The following is a 24122-nucleotide window of genomic DNA, read 5'->3' as shown; positions in this document are numbered from 1 at the left end:
GGGCCCTTGATATTTCCTTTTAAAAATGACTTTCTTTTTCCAAGCTCTACTACAAATTTGAATTTTCCTTGCCGCAACTATGCGCCTTCTTCATTTCCTACGTCTCCGTTCAAGACCCACCTCTTCTTACGAGCTTGATGTGGCTACTCTCTCAACACCTGTGCTGTTTCTATGCCACAGAGCTAGTGTTTCCTTTGTACTGCCTCACATTATGTACAGTTGTTTCGTGGTCCAAATTTTCTCTCATCAATGAGGACAGAATGACTTTCTTTTCATATTTCTTAATCAGATCACTGTGTCGTCCCTAGTGATGTGATACATAGTAGCTATTTATTATTTACTGATCACTTTTAGTAGAGAAAATTTTTAGATAATCTTAATAACAGGTATTTTGTCATTTTGTTTCTTATCCAGTGATACTGCTTAGCTGTTAATCATGTATTAATGTGACATACTTACCTGAAGATAATCAGAATATAAATTGTTGGGTTTGTTTATTTTTTTAACATCTGTTTTTGTCTGTCTCATTTTTAACTTGGCAGCCACACAACAGCCACTTAGTTTACCAGAAGGAGAAATCACCACGATTGAAATTCATCGGTCCAATCCTTACATTCAGTTAGGAATCAGCATTGTGGGTGGCAACGAAACACCTTTGATTAACATTGTCATCCAGGAGGTCTATCGGGATGGGGTCATTGCCAGAGACGGGAGACTTCTTGCTGGAGACCAGATTCTTCAGGTATCAGTTTTAATTATTCTGTTAACTTGTGCCTTTTTGTTCCATTCTTAACACTTAAACCTTAGAAAATTGTGCTGTTATGGAACCTAAATTATATATAGATTAGTTTTACTGTTTCTATATGCAAAACATCAGAATTTATGTGTAATTTGTGGTATTTTCCCATATACACAGAGTGTTTTTTCTTCCTATCTTAATTTTCATTCCTGCATGCGATGTGGCTTGGCACATGATCTCAGGCTCGCTGAGCTAGCTAGACTCTTCTTTGGGCTGACTAGCCTCTTCCTGCTTGGACTTCTTGAATGGCTGTTCAAGGGTCACCTTCATCCATGTTGAAATTATCATCTCACTGGTATTATTTTATACCCAGTTTTCCCATTAATTACCTTCATTGTTGGATTTATCCTTTTCTATACAGACTACTAAAATCTAGAAAAGGAACCATGCAGCACTCATAATTTATACCACAGATTATAAGATAGAGTTCAGAAATCTTGCAGTCATCTCCTATCAACTCCCTAATGCACTCTCCTCAGCAAACACTCTAACTCTGCATTTTCAATAATCCCCTTCGCTCCCCTTACTGTTTTCCCTTTCAGAAGATGATCTTTAAGAAGAAACAGGTATTCTCCAAAAATAACTAGCATGGGACAAGATATTTTATTAGAGGGCAAGTTGAGATGAGGGGAGGAGGATGGTAAGAGTTCTACAATACCGGAGTTGATGTTAATACCGGCCTGGACCATTTTCATCATACAGAGGTGATAATAATTGAAGCTTAAAAACGGATAACTTCTAGGAGAGAGAGGAAATATTCATGAACAAGAAAAAATGTCTCCTGTCAACCCAAGCGCAGGGACTCCTCTCTCTCCTTGGATTTGTGGTTCGGTCCTTCACCATGACCTGTTGATATCTACCCCCTACTTCCATTTTCCTGCCACTTCTTGAGTCTAGGACTTTTCTTCTTCATATCTAATTTAGTAGAATACCCCATCATATACTTCTGCCTCCCAGCTCTCCTCCCTTAAATCTGAAACAATCACTGCCAGGTTAATACATCAGTAACCCTGCTTGCCTTGGAAAGGTCAACTAGGAGGTCAAGTCCAGACTGATGAATCTAATAGTCAGGGTCCTCCACGGTCTCTTCTACAACCTGTCTTGTTAATCTCAATTCTTCATTTCAGGCACACCAGCTCATTCATTTCTCACAACATTCTAAGCACTATACTAGTTGCTGGTGGTACATTTCAGAGCAAAATACTGACCTGTCCTCGTGGAATATACAATCTAGTGGAAGAGCCAGACATAGCAGTCTTCTTCCTTCCCTGCAAACACCTTATTCCCACATTGCAGCCTGTCCTCATCTCATGAGCCAGTTTGTTCACCTTCATCCTTAAAGCTTTTGTTCAGCCATTCTCCCCCATACTGATTCCTCCTACATTAGTTATTATTGGCATTCATCACTTTTCTCTTCATCACTTGGCACGTGATGAGTTACAGAGAATTGTTTGAACATTTTACGTATGTAGGCATGATCTAAGGTAATTGCAACCACCCTAATGGTACAGATTATGATACAGATTTCTCATAGCTTGTAGTAAGTGCTCAGAAAATATTTGCTGAGTCAATAAAAGAGTGAATTTGAATATAAGATGCTGTTGGGAATAGCCATCTCCTTTATTAAAAGAAAAACTTGGTTAGGATTTTTAGTTGTTGAAAAGAAATCTCTAGACTTGGGGCTATGGGAGTCTACAAAGGCAGCCAGGATTGACCCTACTAGGGATTCTTGGGTTTGATTTCCACTCCCGCTTGTATGCTGCTTTTCATGGTGTATTATTCCTGAAAATAATTAACACCAAGCCCAAAACCCTTCCTTCATTACCCCTAGGCATGGCTGAGACAGACTGAACTTTCAAACAGTGTTTTTTTTACCAAATACTTAGACGTAATAGAGGAATACAGGAACATAACTAATCCAGCTCATATAAAATCAGATTTCTGATCCTGTCATAGCTAGCTATTTAGTTATCCTAGCTGCATTTTATGATATTAGTACTCTAGCTTCACAGGCTGGCACAACTTGTAGGACCCCTTGTATTATTTACATCCTAGCTCCTGACTTGATTTTGCAGAGAGGGACTCTTAGAGCTCACTTCCCAGATTCATCCTCCCAGACATCTTGACACTTTGGTGGTCAGGACCAGGAAGGGCAGATAGTCCTTTTCTGCAGCCCACTGAGTGTTCTTTGACTCTCCCACTTCTGGGCTTTTTAGCTGAAATGTAAGTGTACACTTATTTTTTGCTACCTGCCCAGTATTGTTACAAATGTTTTTATTTATATTTCTTTGAATATAACAGATTCGTTTAAGTTTTTTTATTAATACATTTCATCAGTGGGCTTGTTTCTATTTTAGAGAATGGTTCATTAACACTACTGGATCTTTAGACCTCAAAAGATTGTAATTATCTGAAATTATCAACCATATTTTTGGGAATTAATTCAGTTATAAAGTCTACATTGTAGAAATTCCACTGCATTATTACTGTTTATGGAAACCTGTATACTAATAACTCCAATAACGGCAATCTTACATCTAGTTTAATGATTCAAATTGATAAGAAAAGTCTGAGCACATAATCTGATTAATGAATTCACAAAGGGTCTCTCCTATTACAGGCCCTGACTTCTGGTTGGCTTTTAACTGGTGTGTTGGAGCCAAGTAAAGCCACCCCCCTTTCCCACATATGGACTATTTATGGTTATTCAAGAGTAAACACTTGGAAAGAGGCCTATTGGTATTTTTTACTATCTGGTTACCTCCAACTTTGTATAAGCTAAATAAATATAACACAGTGAGCCAATTTGAAAATCTCGAAGAGGCAGTAAGATGGTTGATTTGCAGACCAGAGAGCTAGCTTGCATTTTAATTTTTGCAGACCATATACATAAGCAGTGTGTGGCTTTGGTGGTTTTCCCACATTTATATATATTTATTTACATATACAAATGTTATTAAATAGCCTCTTTGAAAAGGAGAACCATATGCTTTCAGAGCTTTTTGCTACTCTTAGAGTTTCATATGCAGCCTCTTTGAGCGGTTTTGAAGAAAAAAAATACTGCTATTATAAATTACCTCAATATCATTAATAAAAGTGATATAACTTAGAACATTATTAAGAATAAGTATTTTCACAAAAAATTAGCCGGGCGTGGTAGTGGGCGCCTGTAGTCCCAGCTACTCGGGAGGCTGAGGCAGGAGAATGGCGTGAACCCGGGAGGTGGAGCTTGCAGTGAGCCGAGATCGTGCCACTGCACTCCAGCCTGGGCGACAAAGCAAGACTCCGTCTCAAAAAAAAAAAAAAAAAAGAATAAGTATTTTCAGTTTAATGAAGTCATCAATAATGGCATTTTTAGTTCTGAAGGAAAATAATTACAGCTGTTGATTGTATTGATAAACACATTTAGCTCAAAAATGAGATAGTTTGCTATGCTGATGTTATTTTTACAAAATCTAGAAACAATATTTTATTTGGTTTCTGCTTTCTCTGAATTTCACTGGCAACCATGCATTCCTGGAGGAAAAATCTTTTTCCAGTTGTAGAATATTCCCCAGCCTGCTTCACAAAGATGTTATGAGGCTGCATGTTTACACATGGCTGGATTTTAGCCAGACGTTTTGTAAAGTCATTTGTGATATGTGTGATATGTCTGAATATAAGACAGAAAAATGTGAACCTACAGGTAGGTAGCTTTGTAGCTAAATAGTTGGAAATGGTGGTTTGACTAATGAATCTATATCTGCGTGGATTTTTAGAAGCTGCTTACTAAATATAATAGAACTTCAGAAGTTCCATTCTTGACCCTGTATTATTCAATACTTTTACCAAGGACTTGGATGACTACCAAATTAATAGATGTTGCAGACTTGGGAGAAAGCAAGTTTGTGTGTGACGTCTGTGCATTTGGTGACTGAATTCTGAAAGGTGTTAATAGGTCAAAATCAACAAAATTCAAAATAGTATTTACAACTATCAATCCTAAGTAAATAGGAAGAGGGAAGTCTTGCCTAATGTGGATTTGTGTGAAAAAGATGTAAGAATTTTAGGTGATCATAAACACCTAACTCAGAGCCTGTCATATAACAGATGGTCAGAGGATGTTGGTTTCATCTCAGACCGATTCAGAGAAGAACTCTAATTGTGATAAATGCTAAGAATCATGCTCATCTCTTGTAACTAAAGAAATAATTGAAGTTAGGTGTATTTTCTAAGTGCTGTTACATACCCAAGGATCAGTCACTATACTTTTTTCTAGATTATAAAGGTGAATACATAAATGTTATATGAGTATTGAATAATGCATTAGATATACATTATATTTTACTTTTAATGGTAAAAACCGTAATTACTTTTGCACCAACCTAATATTTCTGTGCTGAAGAATTAGAGTGAAATTACAATTAACCTGGTTTTCTTTCAGGTAAAAGTCACTTATCTAAAATAAGGTTGTATACCTGAAATGTGCTACTTTCCTTAAAATAACAATTTATTTTCTCTAGCTTAAGTGTATTTAATTTGGAAAAAGCAAATTTTGTAATCTAGTAAAACTTAAATTTCTGTTCCACTAGAATTAGTATTTATTTCATTAGCACTTGCCACATGTTAATCTGTTCATTCTCATACTGATCCCATGAAGTAAACACATTTTACAGATGAGGAGACTCATTCAGACAAGTTCTATAATTTGCCTAAGGTTATCAGTTAGTAAATGGTAGCACCTAGGACTCTAATTCAAGACCGTCATTAAAGCCCGTGATCCTAGCTACTATTCTCTCCTTGATGCTAGTCATTGTAAGTTAATATTAGAAACTCTGTTTTTAAATGTCTTTAATGTGGTTTTCTTTGTAAATAATGATTGTATAGCATTCTCACCATACTTAGCACTCTCACAATACTTAGTTTCCTGTGGAAATGTCACATAAACATTCCTACAAATTGGAAAAATAAAAGGTTGACTTCGGTCACAATTCTTTTTTTCTAGGTCAACAACTACAATATCAGCAATGTGTCCCATAACTATGCCAGAGCTGTCCTTTCCCAGCCCTGCAACACACTTCATCTTACTGTGCTTCGAGAGAGGCGCTTTGGCAACCGAGCACACAACCATTCTGATAGTAACTCTCCACGAGAAGAGATTTTCCAAGTGGCTCTTCATAAACGGGACTCTGGTGAACAGCTTGGCATTAAATTGGTGCGAAGGACAGATGAGCCAGGGGTTTTTATTCTTGACCTGTTGGAAGGGGGGTTGGCTGCCCAGGACGGCAGGCTAAGCAGCAATGACCGAGTGCTGGCCATCAATGGGCACGACCTGAAGCATGGAACTCCGGAGCTTGCTGCCCAGATTATTCAGGTAAACCCTCTTGGCCTTCATTCCAAAGGCTTGGCCGAAATGATCATATAGTAGTATTTGTTTTCACTGGCCAATAACATCAGAATTCAGGGGACATTTTATATTTCATTAAAAAATCAGGTGTGGCTACCTGAATTCTTTAAAATCCACACTAGTATAACTTCATTGGAGATAGTCTTTTCTAAAAACTATACCCCTGTGAATTTTGGGGATGGTTATTTACACAGTGTAGGCTCTACTGTTTCACATTCATTTCTCATTTGGGTCCTGGGTTCTACTATTAAGCCAGATGTAGCAGATGATAGTGTCCACCTTTTAGAAGTAAGGAAAGGGAGGCTCAAAAGAGCTGTGATTACCAAGGATCTGACTTACCTGGTCTCGTAACTCCCTGTCAGGATCTATATAAATAGAGGAAGAATAACTCTTATCTCTATAGTGCTTTGTTGTTGTTTCTAAGGAATTCACAGTGTTTAAAATACATGATAAAATTTGTCCTCATAGCATCTTTGTGACATAAATAAGGATAGTCATTATTAGAGAAAGAACATGTTTTTCATAAAAGCATGAAGACGGATAAGTTGGAAAGTCATCCAGAGATCTATACATTCTGCAACATGCCATAGCATTTAATGATATGAGCAACTTCTACAGTGATAAGGGTGCAACAAAAAGATGTTTTTCCTAAAGTTAGCAAAACAAAACACTGTAAAGGAAACTAAGAATTATGTAATTGAGGATCAGGAAGTAGGGTAGGCCGATAGTCATTGAAGAATGTGTTTACAACACAGAATCAAATAACAATGAAAATTTAAGACTATAAGAAAATCCAAGTCTCAACCCTCTTTATTGAGAGGAGATTCTGATATTGGTCTAATTTCATAGACTTGAGGTTTAAAGAAATTGGATGCCTTAAAATTTCCTCAAATCAAAGGCAACATTAGGACCTATATCTGTGGGTATTAGCCAGCAGCTGCACCACTAAAACCCAGCTCATCTTGTAAGAGTGGAGATTAGTGGGAGGGAGGGGAGAAAAGAGGAGGAGGAAGAAGAAATCTAATAGAGTTACAGCATTTGTTTGAGTAAAAGAGTCAAGTGAGAGGCCAGATCAATAAGATAGAAAATAATAGACGGACTGTATGTATTTCAGGCAATGTTTAAATTATCTAATCTAGTTCATTCAATTGGATGATTCTAACTAAATTTCTAACCAAAATGTGAAAAATACAGATACGCAGATAGAAAATGTATTTTAAATTGTCCGTGATCATATTTTATATTTGGATGTTATAAATAGTTTCAACGTATTTTGTGCTATAATTTTCTCCAAATAGTGGAAAACTAAAGTTGCTCTGTTTCTTTTTGAAAATAAGTAAAAGCCTTATTGTTTTTGGATTTTAAAGAATAACATATACTCCAGTCTTAAAAGGAGACCAATAGTAAAGGATTTTAGTAAGGCATTAAACTTGTTTCTCACTTCTTTTCTAATGTAAGATTTGAAAATAAAGTGATTTCTTAACATTATTGACTATAATCATGGGAGAGGTCTCCACTTTGTACCACAATTTCTTTAAAGCAGGCTATCATATTTTCCCATAGGAATTACAGTAAAATTGGGCATTGTGGTCATGACCAAAGAGTCAGCATCAAATAAATTAGACTTATAATTTAAAAGGAAGCATTAAATAACTTGTAAAAATGTAACCAATGTAAACATATGTTCAAAATATGATAGCTAACAAGCCTCTAAATTTAAAACGATAGTCATGAACCTCTAAAATAATTTAACACTTGAGACGTGTGTCACATTCACACACGTATGCTATATATATATATACACACATACATATAAAGTCTTGTTATGCAGGATTTCTGTAGTCATTCTTTTCAAGAATGTTGAAGCTGATATCCTACTTTTGACTCAGACCTATAGCAGCAGAAACAAAGCTGTGCAGAATTTCATTATGATTTCTGAAGTAGTCACCATGGAAATTTATTTCAAAAGTCACAATGGACTTTAATCAAGTTTTGAAGCAGTTCTTCCTTTTGTTTTATTTCCTTTGCTCTGTCTTGCAATATTAAGGCCAACCTTGAAGATGCAAAGAAGTATTACAAGAAAAGTTACCAATCATGGGGCGATAAGAGCCCAGGTAGTGTGACCACTTTGCCTTGGTCATTTTGGAGGTGGGGTTGCAGAGGGCATGCCCAAGATTTTTGTGTGTATGCGCTTCAACTGCTGAAGTTTTAAGATATTAGCTAATGAAATGAACTCATTCCTCTTGCCACCAGGTGCTTGCAGTCACTGTCCAGATGACGCCCTGGTACAGTGATTAAGAAGTGCATTGAAAACTACACTGTGTGTAATCTTTAAAATGACAAACATCATTAGTCACTTGTGGTAATGTATTTGTGTTTTCTCCAGGCCAGTGGAGAGAGAGTGAATTTAACAATTGCTAGACCAGGGAAACCCCAGCCTGGTAACACCATTAGAGAAGCAGGAAATCATAGCAGCAGCAGCCAGCACCACACACCACCACCGTATTATAGCAGACCAAGCTCACATAAGGTGAGGATTCTTTTTTTTTTATGCCACCATCAAAGGATCATTGTTACAAGCTGGTAAGATTTAAATGAAGGTTTTTTTGTGTGTCAGTCATACCTCAATAAAGCAGTTTTTTAAAAAAAAGATTCAAATGAGGGTTGTTATTCTGTTGAAAAATATAGGTGTTTGGAATATGAAATGTATATGTTTTGCTACCTTGGAAAGTGACTGCTTTGTTCCTTAGATCTGGAGATAGTTTCTTGGAGGGAAAGTTTCCTTTGCCAGGCGATTAACAAGAAGCGTGAAATCTTCTATCTGTTTAATCCTGCTTGAAAGTGGAATTTATCTTGGGTTGCTTATTTAAATATAAGAGTTAGTTAATGAAAAAACATAAGACAAGATTGACAAATCTATGCTTAATAATTGAGCCTGTTGCCTACAGAACCTGAATTAGATACGTGAAGATTAAACATATGAATCATGAATTTTGATAGGTACATACATAGCATATTTACATATTTGATAGGTACATATATAGCATATTTCTTTTTATGTTAAAGCTTAGAGGAATATTACCCTAAATCATTTAAAATTCCCATATGTTAAGCTTTGTTACTGTTTCTTCAGAATCAGTATTTCACTGGTTTTATAATGTATTCTACCTGAGCTGAGAATTTTGATGCTACCTCACTTTCAGTCCAAAAATCTGAAAGGATGATACTTTAGCATTCTTGATATTATTTACTTCATTTCATCCTTCATTTGAACTCTTAACTTCCAGTGGGCCAGAAGTTTTAAAACAATGATGTTATGCTTACCCAATTATGCAAAAATAAAAGCTAAATGTGACCTACCAGAGTAATTCTCCTTAAGTAAAATTAAATTGCTTTACTAAGCAAAAACTTATTTATTGTCACCTGAAAGTAACATTTGAGTGAATAATTAGCTTTGGAGTCTGTCTCTGGTACCCTAAGAAAGCATAGCTTAAAGACACAGTATTTTTGGCCCATTGGGTTTATATGGTTTTCTGAGCTTAAGTTCTCTACAGACTTGTCACTGGTCTTTGATTTAGTTAATACTGAAAAGAAATTATAATCACAGACTTCATTCTCATTTCTGAGCAAAACCAAAATGTATGAAGGAAACCTATAATTTGCCTTTAAATAATGACTGTGGAAAAGGGGTAATTGTTTTAAACAGGACTTTCTGAATAGGCGTTGTTTCATATAGCTAGTCCTTGCTTTACAAGTTTTGTATACATATAAAACTATAATATAAGGTACAAGTTGATAATTGAATCTTTTATGTTATTGAATTTTATAATTTGAGATATGGGTTAAAACAACATTATAGTTTTAAGAGAGTTTGAAAAACTGTAGTTAATAATTCCAGTATTCCTATAGCAAACTCTCCTTAATTCAATTTGTTGTGGGCACATGTATTTTTCTGTCATAACTATGCTAATTCTCATTCTCTTTAATTTTATTTGACAATGTTCTAAATAGTGATGCTGAATTTATTCTATTCCAGGCACTCTGCAAACCTGGCTGGTTAGAAAAACCACTTGAAATGGAATGTGTTCATTTAGCTATTTACTACTAACATGCTCCATTTGTTATGTCAAATCCTGATACAGCAAAGTAAAGGTCTCCTAGGGAAAACACATACACATTCACCAAAACAATCTTTTCAGACAATTATAATCATTCTGAAAAAATTAAAGTATATATTAGTCTTCTATAAAGCTTCCCAGTAGCTGTTCTGATAAACATTCATATTTGTTTTAGGAAGTTCCTTGAAGCAAACTGAGTATAATCTTTGAAGTTTGGTTGGGTTCCTGGGTAAAAATTGCACACATTTCAGACACCTAGAGTAATAAAATACCCACACTTTGCTTAAATATGTAAGGGCTGAACCTGCTTAAATAAATATACTCAAGGTTGAGTTTACCTGAGTTGTCTTCAGAATAAAGTTGTGTTTGTCTAATTTTGAAGGCTGCTGACAAAAATTTCGTACCTTTAAATAGGAGATTGCCTTAAAACGTTTACAAATTTTCTCCTTGGTCATAACATTTTCTGGGAATACTATGCTGCTATTACACATAGCTCCTTTGGTAAAATTTCAAGAGTATAGATTTCACATCTGGAGAAGGGTAGATAGGCCTAGAATTCCAGGCCCTGATTTAGAGATTTGATAAATGCCATTATTAACAGTTAAATACATGTCAATTCTCTAATGTGATTTAAGGAAATGTTATAATTCTGTGAATGTAATTTGTATTTTTTATATTATTAACAATTTTAATTATCTACAACATTCTCTTAACAGTTAATAAGTGTTAAAACCTTCTGAGACATTATCTTACACTGTACACTTAATGGGATAGTTCTTGTATAGGTGCATATATACAATATGTACATGTAGTCTATCACCCTATATAAACATATACAAAATACTATTTGTATTAATATATAGTACATTCTTTTAACATACATAAATTTTGAATCCCAGGACGGTTGCCTATATTAACATGATTCAGGACAAGTTACATGACCTCCCTAAGTTTGTTTCATCATCTGTAAAATGGGGTCAATAATAATATATAATTTCAGGACTTTTGTGAAGGTTAAATGAAATAATGCATGTAAAGGCATTAGCTTTTCACAGGCTAAGCCCAAATGTTAATTATTATTTTAATATTAATATTGCATATGTACATTTTATTTTTTACTGAATTCTAATTCAAAAGAAAAGTGATGTTTTAAATTCTTTTTCTTCCAGGAACATCTCAATAATAAGTAGTAGTAACAAATGTCAGTAAAAATAGGAGATATTAATTTGTTGGGAATTTATTTCCCTGTCATTAACTTTTTCAAAAATTCAGTCATTTTATATCCTTTTAGCTTTTCATGAAGATTTTGAGGGTAGATTTGCATCTTCTTCATGATTGAGCACTCATAGTAGTAGTCAGTGAGAATCAGGAGATAGGTCGATGGCCTTTTTCTGGCAGTTGCCAAAATCTACACTTTTGTACTACTCTGTCAACTTTTCTTTCAAAGAAATGGGGGAAAGATGGAAGTAAAATTAATTGATTTGTCTTCAGAATCTTAAAACTCAAAAGCATCATTTACTTTTGTGAAGTTGATCAAACATGAAGCTCAAACAAATTATACAAATGATGTGCTTATTTTACTTTGACTGCTGTATTTCAGCAGTCCTGAGTTTTTTCAGCTACATAAACAGTCATATGAAAATAACATAGTCCAAAATTTGACATTGATCCACAGTAGACTTATTAAGAACTGTGTATTACTTTCATTTGCAATTAAGGAATAAAAAAATAATTACTTTATAAATGCCATGTAAGTTATTACCTTAGTTTGAAGTAATAACTTTACTTCAACTATATTTTATTCATTATCCAATGATTTTTTTCTTGTATGTTTTAGGATCTTACTCAGTGTGTTACATGCCAAGAAAAACACATTACTGTAAAGAAGGAACCACATGAATCCCTTGGCATGACCGTTGCTGGGGGCAGGGGAAGTAAGAGTGGTGAGCTGCCCATCTTTGTGACCAGTGTGCCACCCCATGGCTGCCTTGCACGAGATGGCAGAATAAAGAGAGGTAAGATGGGATCTTGAAAAATTTTACCATATCTTATTTCTGAATTAAATGCACATTTAAAAAAATAAAGAGTATCTACAAAGTATCTATTAAACATGACTTTTTAAGTTCTTTAAACTGTCCCTTGCATATGGAAGCATAAAGTCATTCTATGAGGTTAGAAAAATGCCTTATATAAAGGAAAGTTGCTGAACCTTGATGACAGTTCCAGAATTTGCTAACAGTTACTCAGACTCTTAGATTATTTTATCTTGGGAAAAGATCCTCTAGCATTACAACAGACTTAGGTACTCCGAAGGGCCATCTCACTGAAAAATGTTTCTTTTAATAAAGTGTCTGTGTAGAAGGGGTCTCAGAGAGGAGGTGGAGCAGAAGACAAAATTAATTTTAGGGATAAATGCATTTGCCATTTCGTATTCCCTATCAATGCTATATAATTTGTATAGATGGGGGTTGCAGCTAGCCACTATTGCCATGGTAAAAATAGCAGTCTCCATTGACTTAGTTTGTATATAAGGTAAGAAAAGTGACTCTGAAAACCTATTTTTCCAGGAATGAAGTTGAACCCCTACCTCACACCATAAATACAAATCATAATGGATTCAAGATCTAAATATAAGAGCTGAAATTCTTAGAAGAAAACACAAATGTAAATCCTCATGACCTTGGATTAGGCAGTAGTTTCTTAGATATGACACTAAAAGCAAAAGCAACAGAAGAAAATATAGACAGACTGGACTTTAAAACTGCAAACTTTTGTGCTACAAAGAATACAACCAAGCAAATGAAAAAATAACCCACAGAATGGGAAAAACATTTGCAAATTATATATATGACAAATGACTTGTGTCTAGAATATATATTCTTACAACTCTAATTAAAAAGACAGAAAACACAACATAAAGATGAGGAAAGAATCTGAATAGACATTTCTCTAAAGAAGATAAATAAATGGCCAGTTTTCCCATGAAAAGATGCTCAGGCTGGATATGGTGGCTCACGCCTGTAATCCCACCACTTTGGGAGGCCAAGGCAGGTGGATCGCTTGAGCCCAGGAGTTTGAGACCAGTCTGGGCAATATGGCACAACCTTGTCTCTACAAAAAATACAAAAATTAGCCAGCTGTGGTGGTGTGAATCATAGTAATCCCAGTTAGTTAGGAGCTGAGGTGGGAGGATCACCTGAGCTCCAGAGGTCAAGGCTACAGTGAGCTGAGATCATGCCACTGTACTCCAGCCTAGCATCAGAGTGAGATCCTGTCTCAAACGCAAATCAAAACCACAGTGAGATACTACTTCACAACCAGTAGAATGACAATAATGAAAAAGACAGCCAATAACAAACACTGGCAAGGATGTGGAGCAGTGGAAACCCTCATTAATTGCTGGTGGGAATATAAAGTGGTACAACTGTTTTTGGAAAACAGTTTGGTAGTTCCTCAAAGAGTTAAACTGATTCCTCATATAGTTACCATATGACCAGCAATTCCACTTCTAGAGAAATGAAAATAGCTGTTCATACGAAAACTTGTATACCAGTGTTCATAGCAGCAGCATTCACAATAGTCAGAAAGTGGAAACCACTCAAATGTCCATCAGCTGATGAATGGATCAATGGAATGTGGTCTACCCATACAGCAAAATATGATTTGGCCATGAAAAGGACTGAAGTACTGGCACAAATTACAAGGATGAACCCTGAAAATATTATGCAAGTAAAAGAAGCTAGATATAAAAGACCATGTATGATTCCATTTACATGAAATGTTCAGAAGAGGCAAATCTGTAGAGACAGAAAGTAGATTAGTAGTTGCTTAGGGTTGGGGAAGGGAAATGATGGGTATAGAGGGAGTGATTAAAATGTTCTCAAAATTACTGTAGTGATGATTGCACAACTGTGAATGTATTAAAACCATAAAATTATGTTCTTTAAATGGGTGAATTGAATAGTATGTGAATTATTTCTCAAGCTGCTATTAAGTAAAGGTTATTTGTCCAGTTGTAGTATTGGGGTAATTTTATTTCCTTTTTGTTCTTTTATTGTGTTTTCTAAATTTTCTACAATGAGAATGAGTTGCTTTAATAATCTGAAAAACTGATGATAAATTGGGAGAGAGAAATTTTTGTAGACTTTGTAGCACAAATGTCTGCTTCCTACAAAACTAATCCTTTCCTAACCTTTGATATAATCCTCATTGCCATTTTTTATTATATTACTTAGCAGAGCAACAGTTCTTTTCTTCCTGAAACAGGGAAGACATTCAAACCGCAAGTTTCATTTCTTCGTGTGGGCCCAGGGATAGCTTCTCTGTACATATTCTGATGTTTGCCCTGAATAAACTATACAGGGCTGTCCTTATGTATAGAACTGTGTAAATATAAAGCAGAATACATTAAACATTTGTTTCTAAGGGCAAAGGATCAAGTGATTTTTGATTGGACAGAATTGTAGAAATCTCTGAAACTCTTAAGAAGAGAAATGAACCTGCCCAGGGCCTGTACACAGCTAAACTCAGACTGATGATTCGAAATTCCAGTCATGTCAAGGTGCCTCAGGCCACACTTTTTTCTATGTATTATGACATTATTTTAAAATTATGGAATGTTTTCTGTGTATTGGGTTTCTTCTCAATATTATAAAAATTACAAAGAAATAATAAATGCCATTTATTATTATACCTCATCTCATCAGAGTTGGGGGAACTAACTTTTGTTGCTTAGTTTATAAACAACAAGATTTGCAGGTGAAAACTCAGTGGCTCAGCTCATTTTTCTTGTTTCTTCATCTGAACAGGTGATGTGTTGCTGAATATCAACGGCATTGATTTGACCAATTTAAGTCACAGTGAGGCAGTTGCAATGCTGAAAGCCAGTGCCGCGTCCCCTGCTGTCGCCCTTAAAGCACTTGAGGTCCAGATTGTTGAGGAGGCGACTCAGAACGCGGAGGAGCAGCCGAGTACTTTCAGCGAAAATGAGTATGATGCCAGTTGGTCCCCATCATGGGTCATGTGGCTTGGGCTTCCCAGGTACTGAGCGCTTTCTTGTTGCTTTATGGAAATCATAATCATGCTTGCAGCCCTTATCAGTGTGTAGCATGATAAATTTACTCGTTGGGATAAAAAAAAAAAGCTTTAATTCAATAAAATAGCAACATCAAATCAAATTACAAAAGAAAAGGATAATTTTTCTTAGGATATTACACTTTAAAAGGTACACAAAGAAAGCAGTTGTGTCCATTCCTGTTAAGGCTCCTCAGTGGGCTAGCCATGAGATTGGATAACCCAGCCTCTTGCTTAGAAAAGTCGTTTACCAGCACTCATTCTGCTATGTGCTGAGACTTCATGCATTTTTCATCAGAAAACCCAGGCCAATCCTGGGGCTTCCCCCCATCCCAGAAGCCTTTCTTAACACCTTTTTAAATTTATTTTAACTCTCGCTAAAAAAGGCAGCATTTAAAACTCAATTTTTATTGGATACAAGAGTCTATTAAGCCAAACCATTAGTGTTCAAGAATGGCTGCTTCACTTTTATTTTTTATAAATGTGACCAGCCAAGATATGCTGTGGTTGGTCAGTGTCGGGGTCACAGAAGTACATGGAACCTCCAGTGGCATCCCAGGCTACATTCCTTTCCACGGTTGTTGTTGTTTGACATTTGAGATAGGAAGACTGTGTTCCTATCATCATTTGTTGTCTAATCCGTTTAGATTCTTACCGTACCTAAGAATCCTAAAACTAAGCTATGAAGCATTTTGACTTTTGACCAAGTATGAAAATTATTGATTCTTTAAAATAAAACAATAAGAATTTGCTATTTTTGAGCCACCTGACTCGTGGGATACATTTATAACAACAACTAGCATTTATATAGTGCTTCAAGGCCCTTTGCGCATAGTGGGTGAGAAGTGGTCTACTCGTGCAGTGGCTGGGCAGCACGTTGCAGACCTCAGAGCTCGTCTGCACCTCTAATGATGGGGCAGGCAGAGAGCAGCAGTGTCCTGGAGAAACTTGGTCCGTAGTGCTTCCTTTAATTTTCCTTATCTGATATACCAGTCTAGTTTGGAGGTTGGCACATTGACCTCTTTGTTCAGAGCATTTTCTGGTGTGCCAGGCATAATAGCAAAGATTTTAGATGAGAAATACACAGTATAGTAAAATCTGTTTTTGAGCCCTCCTGTGTTGAAAGAATACCTGTCGATAAAAGGCTACTGTTCAATGTGTGTATGGAGGTCTCTGTTGAATGCAAAGCTATATTCAACAGCCATGTGTCCTCCTCAGTGGGTGCAGGTGGCCCCTATATGCAGGTTTCACATGGCATAGTGTAGCAGCTCTGTTCTGCTTTTCTTGAAAAGGGAGATTCTTCCACTGCGATTTGCTGGGGTATACAAGAAAGCTGTTTGTTTCAGAAGATGCAGCATTAGGAAAATAACCAACACTGTCCCTTTAAATCCAGGCCAGTGCATGGGACCTTGTTCCATCCCAGAAGCCTTTCTTATCAGTGAGCTAGGAAACTAGATAAGATGAGAAGTTCTGGCATGGTAAACATTGCTTTATAGAATTGGCTTTATTAAGAAATAATAAAACAGGATTTTTAAAATTATTTATTATATTTATATTATATATATTTATTATTTTATTATGGATTTAAAACAGGAAACCTTGCCTTCCATGCATTTAGATCCAGTTCCACCTAAAGATGAAAGATATTTATTTATTATGAAGAGATTTTTTTTTCCTTATCATTTAGGTGTGGTTTTTTTGTTTGTTTTGTTTTTAAGATTTTACTCACTGCTTGTTCCCAAATCCATAGAGCTATGGAAACATAAGTACATTTTTTGTTTCTCCCTCTCTGGACACATCCCGCAATCTGGCAGTAGCATTCTAACTGTAGTTTCTCAGTGTCTATGATACATTTATATATGCATGTGTGTGTATAGATGTGTATATATATATATATTTTTTTAAAGATGGGGTCTTGCTCTGTCACCCAAGTTGGCATGATCATAGCTCACTGCAGCCTCAAGCTCCTGGACTCAAGCCATCCTCCTGTCTCAGCCTCCGAGTAACTGGGACTACAGACACATGACGCTGTACCCAGCTTGTCTATGAGAGAAAAAAAAAGAAAAAAGATTTTTTGTTAGTGTTTTCCAGATTGATTTCTCTATTTTGGCAATTAGAGTCTCCCTTAAAATGAAAACATCCTAAGTAAAGGAGAAAATAACAAATAACTCCTCATGTAGACTAAAAGCCTATAGGACCTTTAGAAAAGAGAGATAATTATCTGCCTTCTTTTCGGAAGCTGTGCTCCTCATCTTTTTCTTCTTTCATTTGCATGCTGGGCTTGGCAGTACTAGACCTCTTTCATCCCACATTGTAATTCCTCTTGTAGATAAAAGTGATTAGTAGAGTTGAGGACTTTGTTGACAATGCAGTGAGCTGATATAGGTACATGACCTTTTTGTACAGGTTACTGAGGTGTAATTTGTAACCAGGTTCTCTACTTGTGTGTGTGTGTGTATGTGTGTGTGTGTGTCTTCACTTGGGAAGACTGAAAAAAGTTGGAGAAATTTGAGTCTACCTAGGACTGTGTCTGTGCTAGAAAATGGATTGTCAAAATAATCTATCTATTAATAGCCCTTTTTCTTTTTTCCAAGAGTGGTAAATATAACATGGTATGGGGTTATAACAAAAAAGTAAGCGGCTATAAAAGCCTCCATGTTAATTTTTTCTTTATTTTTCTGTTTGTTTATAGCACACTTCATAGCTGCCACGATATAGTTTTACGAAGAAGTTACTTGGGAAGTTGGGGCTTTAGTATCGTTGGTGGATATGAAGAGAACCACACCAATCAGCCTTTTTTCATTAAAACTATTGTCTTGGGAACTCCTGCTTATTATGATGGAAGATTAAAGTGAGTCTTGTTCTAATTAATGATGTGATTCATGTTGATGACATTGGACATGATCTAGACCAGGGGTCAGGGGTCAGCACTAAATCCAGCCCATCAGCTTTTTGAAAATAAAGTTTCATTGCAGTGCAGCTACGCTTACTGGTTTATGTACTCTCTGGCTCCCACACTACACCAGCGGAGTTGATGTCATCGTGACAGACTGTATGGGTCTTGAAGCCTAAAATATTTACCATCTGACCCCTTACAGAAAAAATTTGCCAATCCCGATCTAGACTGAAATGTTACCTTTACTGTCTTGTCACTTATAGCTATGTTTCATTAATCTGATGACAGAAACTGAACCTGAGTTATTTCATCGGACATATTTCATTCATCACGTTGTGATGTGACATTGAGCGCTGAGTAAGTTTCCCACACAGCCTACTCAGGTCCAGTCCTGTCATTAGATGACTCTGCTTTATTTTTCTCCATAGCACTCATCTCTACCTGAGATCGTATTTATGCAAGCTCCATAAGGGAGGGATCTTGTTGCATTTATTGTTATATCCCTAGCAGCCATAACAATACCTTGCATAAAGTAAGATCTCCATAAATATTTGATGAATGAATGTACAATAGCTTACAGGATGCCTGGTGCGGTGCTAAGTGCTGTGCATGCATTATGTAATCTTTTTAACAATCCTATGAGGTTTCTTTATTATTCCTGTTTTAAAACAAACAAGATAACTGAGGCTTGGAAAGGTTAAGAAACTTGCCCACAATGAAATAGCTGAAAGTGGTTGGCTGGCATTCAAACCCAGGACTATCTGGCTCTAGATCCCTGGACTTTAACCCCTCTGCCAGCGTCTGCCACTGAGCAAAAGTCCTCGCTCAGTGTACAGCGTCTTATCAAAGCTCGGGCACTGGGAGAAGAAAAGAGAAGGTGTCATGGCAAGACATCATCACCAGCAGAGAGGAGGTGGTTGATTGTAAATTCTTAATACCTGGTTTATGAAGGAAGAACCAGTTCTTAAAAAGTAAATGTTGACATTCTATATAGAATGCTATGCAGATGGAGAATGTACACTGTTTGCAAGGAGTAAGTGACATCTAAATAATGTATGGAAAGGTGATTGGGAGTGGTATGCTCCAGGTCAGCCTATATTGATAAAGATGAAAAAAAATCATTTTAGGAGGAAAGAGTAGGGAAAAATGAATTAATCACTCTCTTAGCTAAGTTACTCAACCAGTCTGGGCCTCTGTTAATTATAATTTGTATTCCTCCTACTTCCAAAAAGAAATTGAAGTAGTTAACAATAAAATAGTATATTTATGGTATAAATAGAAGACCAAAAACCATAAGGATAATTATGGTAATTATAAGGCTGGAAAGGTCCTCCAATTCATCATCCATCCATAATAATTCTGCTTAGAGTACAGTGAGTGTCAACAGCTGAAAGAAGAGGAAGTATGGGTCTTATTTCCAATTTAATTCAGCCCTCAGATGTATGAGCTCTAAGAATGAATAGAAAAATAGCAGTCAAAATAATAACCCCCTTCAAATGCATGACTTGGTATTTTTTTAAAGAGAGAGCATATTTACTCTATATTTTGCTTAAATTAGTGTGAAAATTACTCTGCTTGTCCTTGACATTCACCTACTGGTTATGGAGTCATCGGCACAGGGGTTTCCTTGATTGGCAAGGGAAAGCCAGCATAGGCTTAACGGCTGTCCCAGACAAAGTAGATTATACACCCTAACCATTGACAGTTCAGTGGTAAGTGAAACCGCATTTTTCATGCTACATAAATCTCAATTGGGATATTTTTAATACCATGAAAATAGTAACATTCTGTATCTGTCTCTCTTTGTCCAGGTGTGGTGACATGATTGTGGCCGTAAATGGGCTGTCGACCGTGGGCATGAGCCACTCTGCACTAGTTCCCATGTTGAAGGAGCAGAGGAACAAAGTCACTCTGACCGTTATTTGTTGGCCTGGCAGCCTTGTATAGATTTTGGAAATTGGTTTCAAATCTTGCATCTTCCTTTTTTAGATTTTTGAAAGAAAACCCTTTGGTTTCATTGTGTTTGTGGTTTAGGAGCTGCTGACACTGCTGGTATACACAGGGCCAAAACCCACTAAGATTGTCCGTTTATGTTTATTTAAATGGTTTCCTAAGTTAGTTACATTTCTTTTAGCTTGGAAACAGTCTTCCACTAACCTTTGTGAGTTTATATTTTCAGAATTCAGACTTAGTTGTTAAAATGTTACCTATGGTAATGAGCAAAGCTCACCCAAACTGTGCCCCAGCTGGAGTAAAGACCTTCTGGTGGGTCTTTGTTTTCAGTAACTGAATCATAGAATGAGTTCTGTATCCCTCAGGCCTGATGTCAGCGAAGCCAGTAACAACAGCGTGTACTGCCACTGTCATAACCAATACCATGAATGAATATACTTTAAATTTTGGTGATAACTGTTCCCCTTTTTTTTTTTTTTTTTTTTTTTTTTTTGAGCCAGAGTCACTCTGTCACCCAGGCTGGAGTGCAGTGGCACAATCTCAGCTCACTGCAAGCTCCGCCTCCTGGGTTCACGCCATTCTCCCGCCTCAGCCTCCCGAGTAGCTGGGACTACAGGCGTGCGCCACCATGCCCAGCTAATTTTTTGTACTTTTAGTAGAGACGGGGTTTCACCGTGTTAGCCAGGATGGTCTCGATTTCCTGACCTTGTGATCTGCCCGCCTCAGCCTCCCAAAGTGCTGGGATTACAGGCGTGAGCCACCGCACCCGGCCGTTCCCATTTTTTATTGGTGCCAACATTTCAAAACTTCATACTGTTTATAAACTGATTTTCTGGTTTATTTCTACTGTAATCTCTCAATATTCATAGAAGATGAAGAAATACGTCTGACAACACTAAAGAAATTTCTTACTATACTATTATTAGAATAGTAGAGAATAAAAGATAATGTTATCCAGTTACAAAGGAATTTGGATGATAATTATAACTTAATGTTAGAGATGGTAAAGCTGCACTTACTTGAACAGCCCAAAAGCATTAAAAATCTATTTCCAGAGGAATGTTTTGCTATGTAGGGAAATTTTGAAGTAGTTTTTGCTAAAAAATTATTTCTAGAGTCGTGTTATTCTTAGCAGTAATCTTGGCTAGAAATGTTTTTGTGATTTATGCAATTAAACGAAATGATAAAACCATATTATTAAATACATATATATCACAGCTAAGTAGGAGAAAGGGAGACCTTTTTATTTTGTTCAGGTAGGAGTATTTCTTGTGTATTTTAGAAACAATTATTTTTCCCATTATTTCTTATGAGATTAGTTGTTTCAAATAGGAGACAGAAAAGTTCTGTTTTGTTGGAAATGTAGGTTTTAGATGTATCTTTCAGTCAGCTCTCAGTCACTAGACTATTTCATATTTTTTGAAATGTTTTTGAAAATTGACTAGCCCATTTTTTGTCCTTTATTCAACATACTTATCCTCTGAACACATAAATAAGTGAATAAGATAAAAATATCTTTACCTTATTAATATTATACATACTTGAAAAAAATTTCATTTAGAAACCTAGTTCAGAATCTGAGCTAATTTACAAGTGACCTCTGTAATAAATGGTATTGATAATCAGAGAATGTATTTCAGAATACTACAGTACAATATATTATGAAGCATGACCACTTTATTTTGAAACTTAGCAATTGTATTGCTGGGGTTTATTGTATCTGTAGCATGTCACTGATTATTTCAGTTAGTTTTATAATGATTTTTAAAAAACATATCTATTTGGAATAAGATAGAGCAACGATCATTGCTACTGACTTGTTCAACCCCTTAGTTACACTGTATGATCAACATATAACAAGATACAGTGGAATGGCCCATACAGTATATTACTGTTGTGTGATGATTGGCTTTGGAAGCAATTTGATTTTGAAATGCTTTGATATTCTAATTGACATGGAACAAGTTTTTTCCCTGCTCCCCAAATAGAATTTTGTAACCAACTTTGCTATTTTTTTAAAGTTTGTAAGAATGTGTCATTTCTTGGGGAGTAGCCATCCATCAACAAATATCCTGACTGCTACTTTGTTATATACAAAATACTTACATTGAACCTGGTGGCATAATGAGTATTTTGAAAGAAGAAATTTTTTCACTCTCATTTTTATAGAAATCTTGGAGTCAGCTTAAGCTGTAGCTTTTATGACAAAAGACAGTCATTTTTGGTCAGAGTGATATTTGGTGATGGAAACTTGTTCATAATTTATTGTTACTATAGAACTATTTGGATTTTCTCATTTTTAGTTCTGATAGTTAAATATTTTGGTTTGTTCTGTGCCTTCAGTTTAAATTATTTCAGGATTTTTCAGATGTTTAAATAATGGTGTGAATCATTCAGGATGGAAATAAAAGTCATCCTTTCTGTAATAGTGACGTTGTCTCTTTTCTTGAACAGCAGCTGTTAACTTAGTCTGTGATCTGTATTTTTGTTGCTGGCTCCACTGTCCTTATAATATACCGAGCACCGAGCATGAAACCTCAGGATCACAAACCCACCTTATTCTCACCCCACAGTTTCCTTTTCTTTTTCCTTTTTTTTTTTTTTTTTTGAGATGGAGTCTCGGTCTGTCACCCAGGCTGGAGTGCAGTGGCATGATCTTGGCTCACTGCAACCTCTGCCTCCCTGGTTTGAGAAATTCTACCTCAGCCTTCTGAGTAGCTGGAACTACAGGTGCCCACCACCAGGCCTGGCTAATTTTTATATTTTCAGTAGAGACAGTTTTGCCATGTGGGCCAGGCTGGTCTTGAACTGCTGCCCTCAGGTGATCCACCTGCCTCAGCCTCCCAAGGCACTGGGATTACAGAGGTGAGCTACCAGGCCTGGCCTCTTTTTCTTTTCTAATATGGTTACTAGGAAAAAAAAAATTTTTAACTGAAAGAAACAAAGTTGTCTCCTAGTTTTCTAGTAAGTTAAGTTCAAACCAAGGCCTCTGTGGTCAGACTCCTAATTGGATTTTCCAGATGGCTCCATGGTGCCGTTTACCCTCCCTTGCTCCAGCAGCCTCCTCAGAGCACACACTTACGGTATTTCCTCCAACTGTAAAGCTTTTTCTTCTCTGCTGGTTCACGTTGTTCCCGTATCTGGAGTGAGGGCTTAAGTGACGCTCCATGTGTCTCACTCTCAACTGCACTCCCCACTTTCCTTCCTAATGGTGAATCTCCGTAGGCCTTTGTGTATGCATTTCTTCTGGCCTCGATCTCTTGCTACCTAATTAGAGTTTTAAGTACCATTTTTAACCTTGCAACTTTGAGCACCACTGACACCTAAGTCACAGTCCACAGCCTGAGACAGACACCTAGATCTCAGCACCTCCAAAACTGAAATCTGTGCTTTCCCAAGCATTTGCGTACTTCCTATCTCTTCATCTTTCAATCCAAACTCTTAAGCCTTGAGAGTAACTTCTGAACCCCAACTCTAATCATATCCTTGCCCTGTTTAAAAATCTTCATTTGGCTGGGCGCAGTGGCTCACCCTGTAATCCCAGCACTTTGGGAGGCCGAGGCAGGCAGATCACGAGGTCAGGAGATCAAGACCATCCTGGCTAACACACTCTACTAAAAATACAAAAAAATTAGCCGGGTGTGGTGGTGGGCGCCTGTAGTCCCAGCTACTCGGGAGGCTGAGGCAGGAGAATGTTGTGAATCCGGGAGGTGGAGCTTGCAGTGAGCTGAGATAGCACCACTGCACTCCAGCCTGGGTGACAGAGCAAGACTCCGTCTCAAAAAAAAAAAAACTTCATTTCTTCCATGTTGTCTGCAGGATAAATCAAAAGCCTTGGTATAGCACAAAAGGCTTTTTGTGGTCTGACCCCCAACCTGCCCCTGTGGCCTTATTTCC

General features: G+C 36.7%; 1 protein-coding gene across 6 annotated transcripts in view; it reads left to right on the top strand.

The window, feature by feature from the left end:
• Positions 1 to 22651, top strand: part of LNX2 (ligand of numb-protein X 2) — a 73511-nt gene extending 50860 nt beyond the window's left edge. For all 6 annotated transcript variants that reach the window (XM_055359725.2, XM_019039820.4, XM_063697224.1 and 3 more), the window contains 7 exons: positions 543 to 742; positions 5784 to 6152; positions 8572 to 8715; positions 12141 to 12318; positions 15112 to 15343; positions 18069 to 18227; positions 20084 to 22651. In XM_055359725.2, the coding sequence (XP_055215700.1) occupies positions 543 to 742; positions 5784 to 6152; positions 8572 to 8715; positions 12141 to 12318; positions 15112 to 15343; positions 18069 to 18227; positions 20084 to 20219 (1418 nt within the window). In that variant the 3' untranslated portion in view covers positions 20220 to 22651. The remainder of the gene's footprint in view (positions 1 to 542; positions 743 to 5783; positions 6153 to 8571; positions 8716 to 12140; positions 12319 to 15111; positions 15344 to 18068; positions 18228 to 20083) is intronic.
• The last annotated feature ends 1471 nt before the right edge of the window (positions 22652 to 24122 follow it).

The sequence above is a fragment of the Gorilla gorilla genome, chromosome 14, assembly GCF_029281585.2.
Source record: "Gorilla gorilla gorilla isolate KB3781 chromosome 14, NHGRI_mGorGor1-v2.1_pri, whole genome shotgun sequence".
Lineage (NCBI taxonomy): Eukaryota > Metazoa > Chordata > Mammalia > Primates > Hominidae > Gorilla > Gorilla gorilla.
This window is presented reverse-complemented; position numbering and strand designations above follow the sequence as displayed.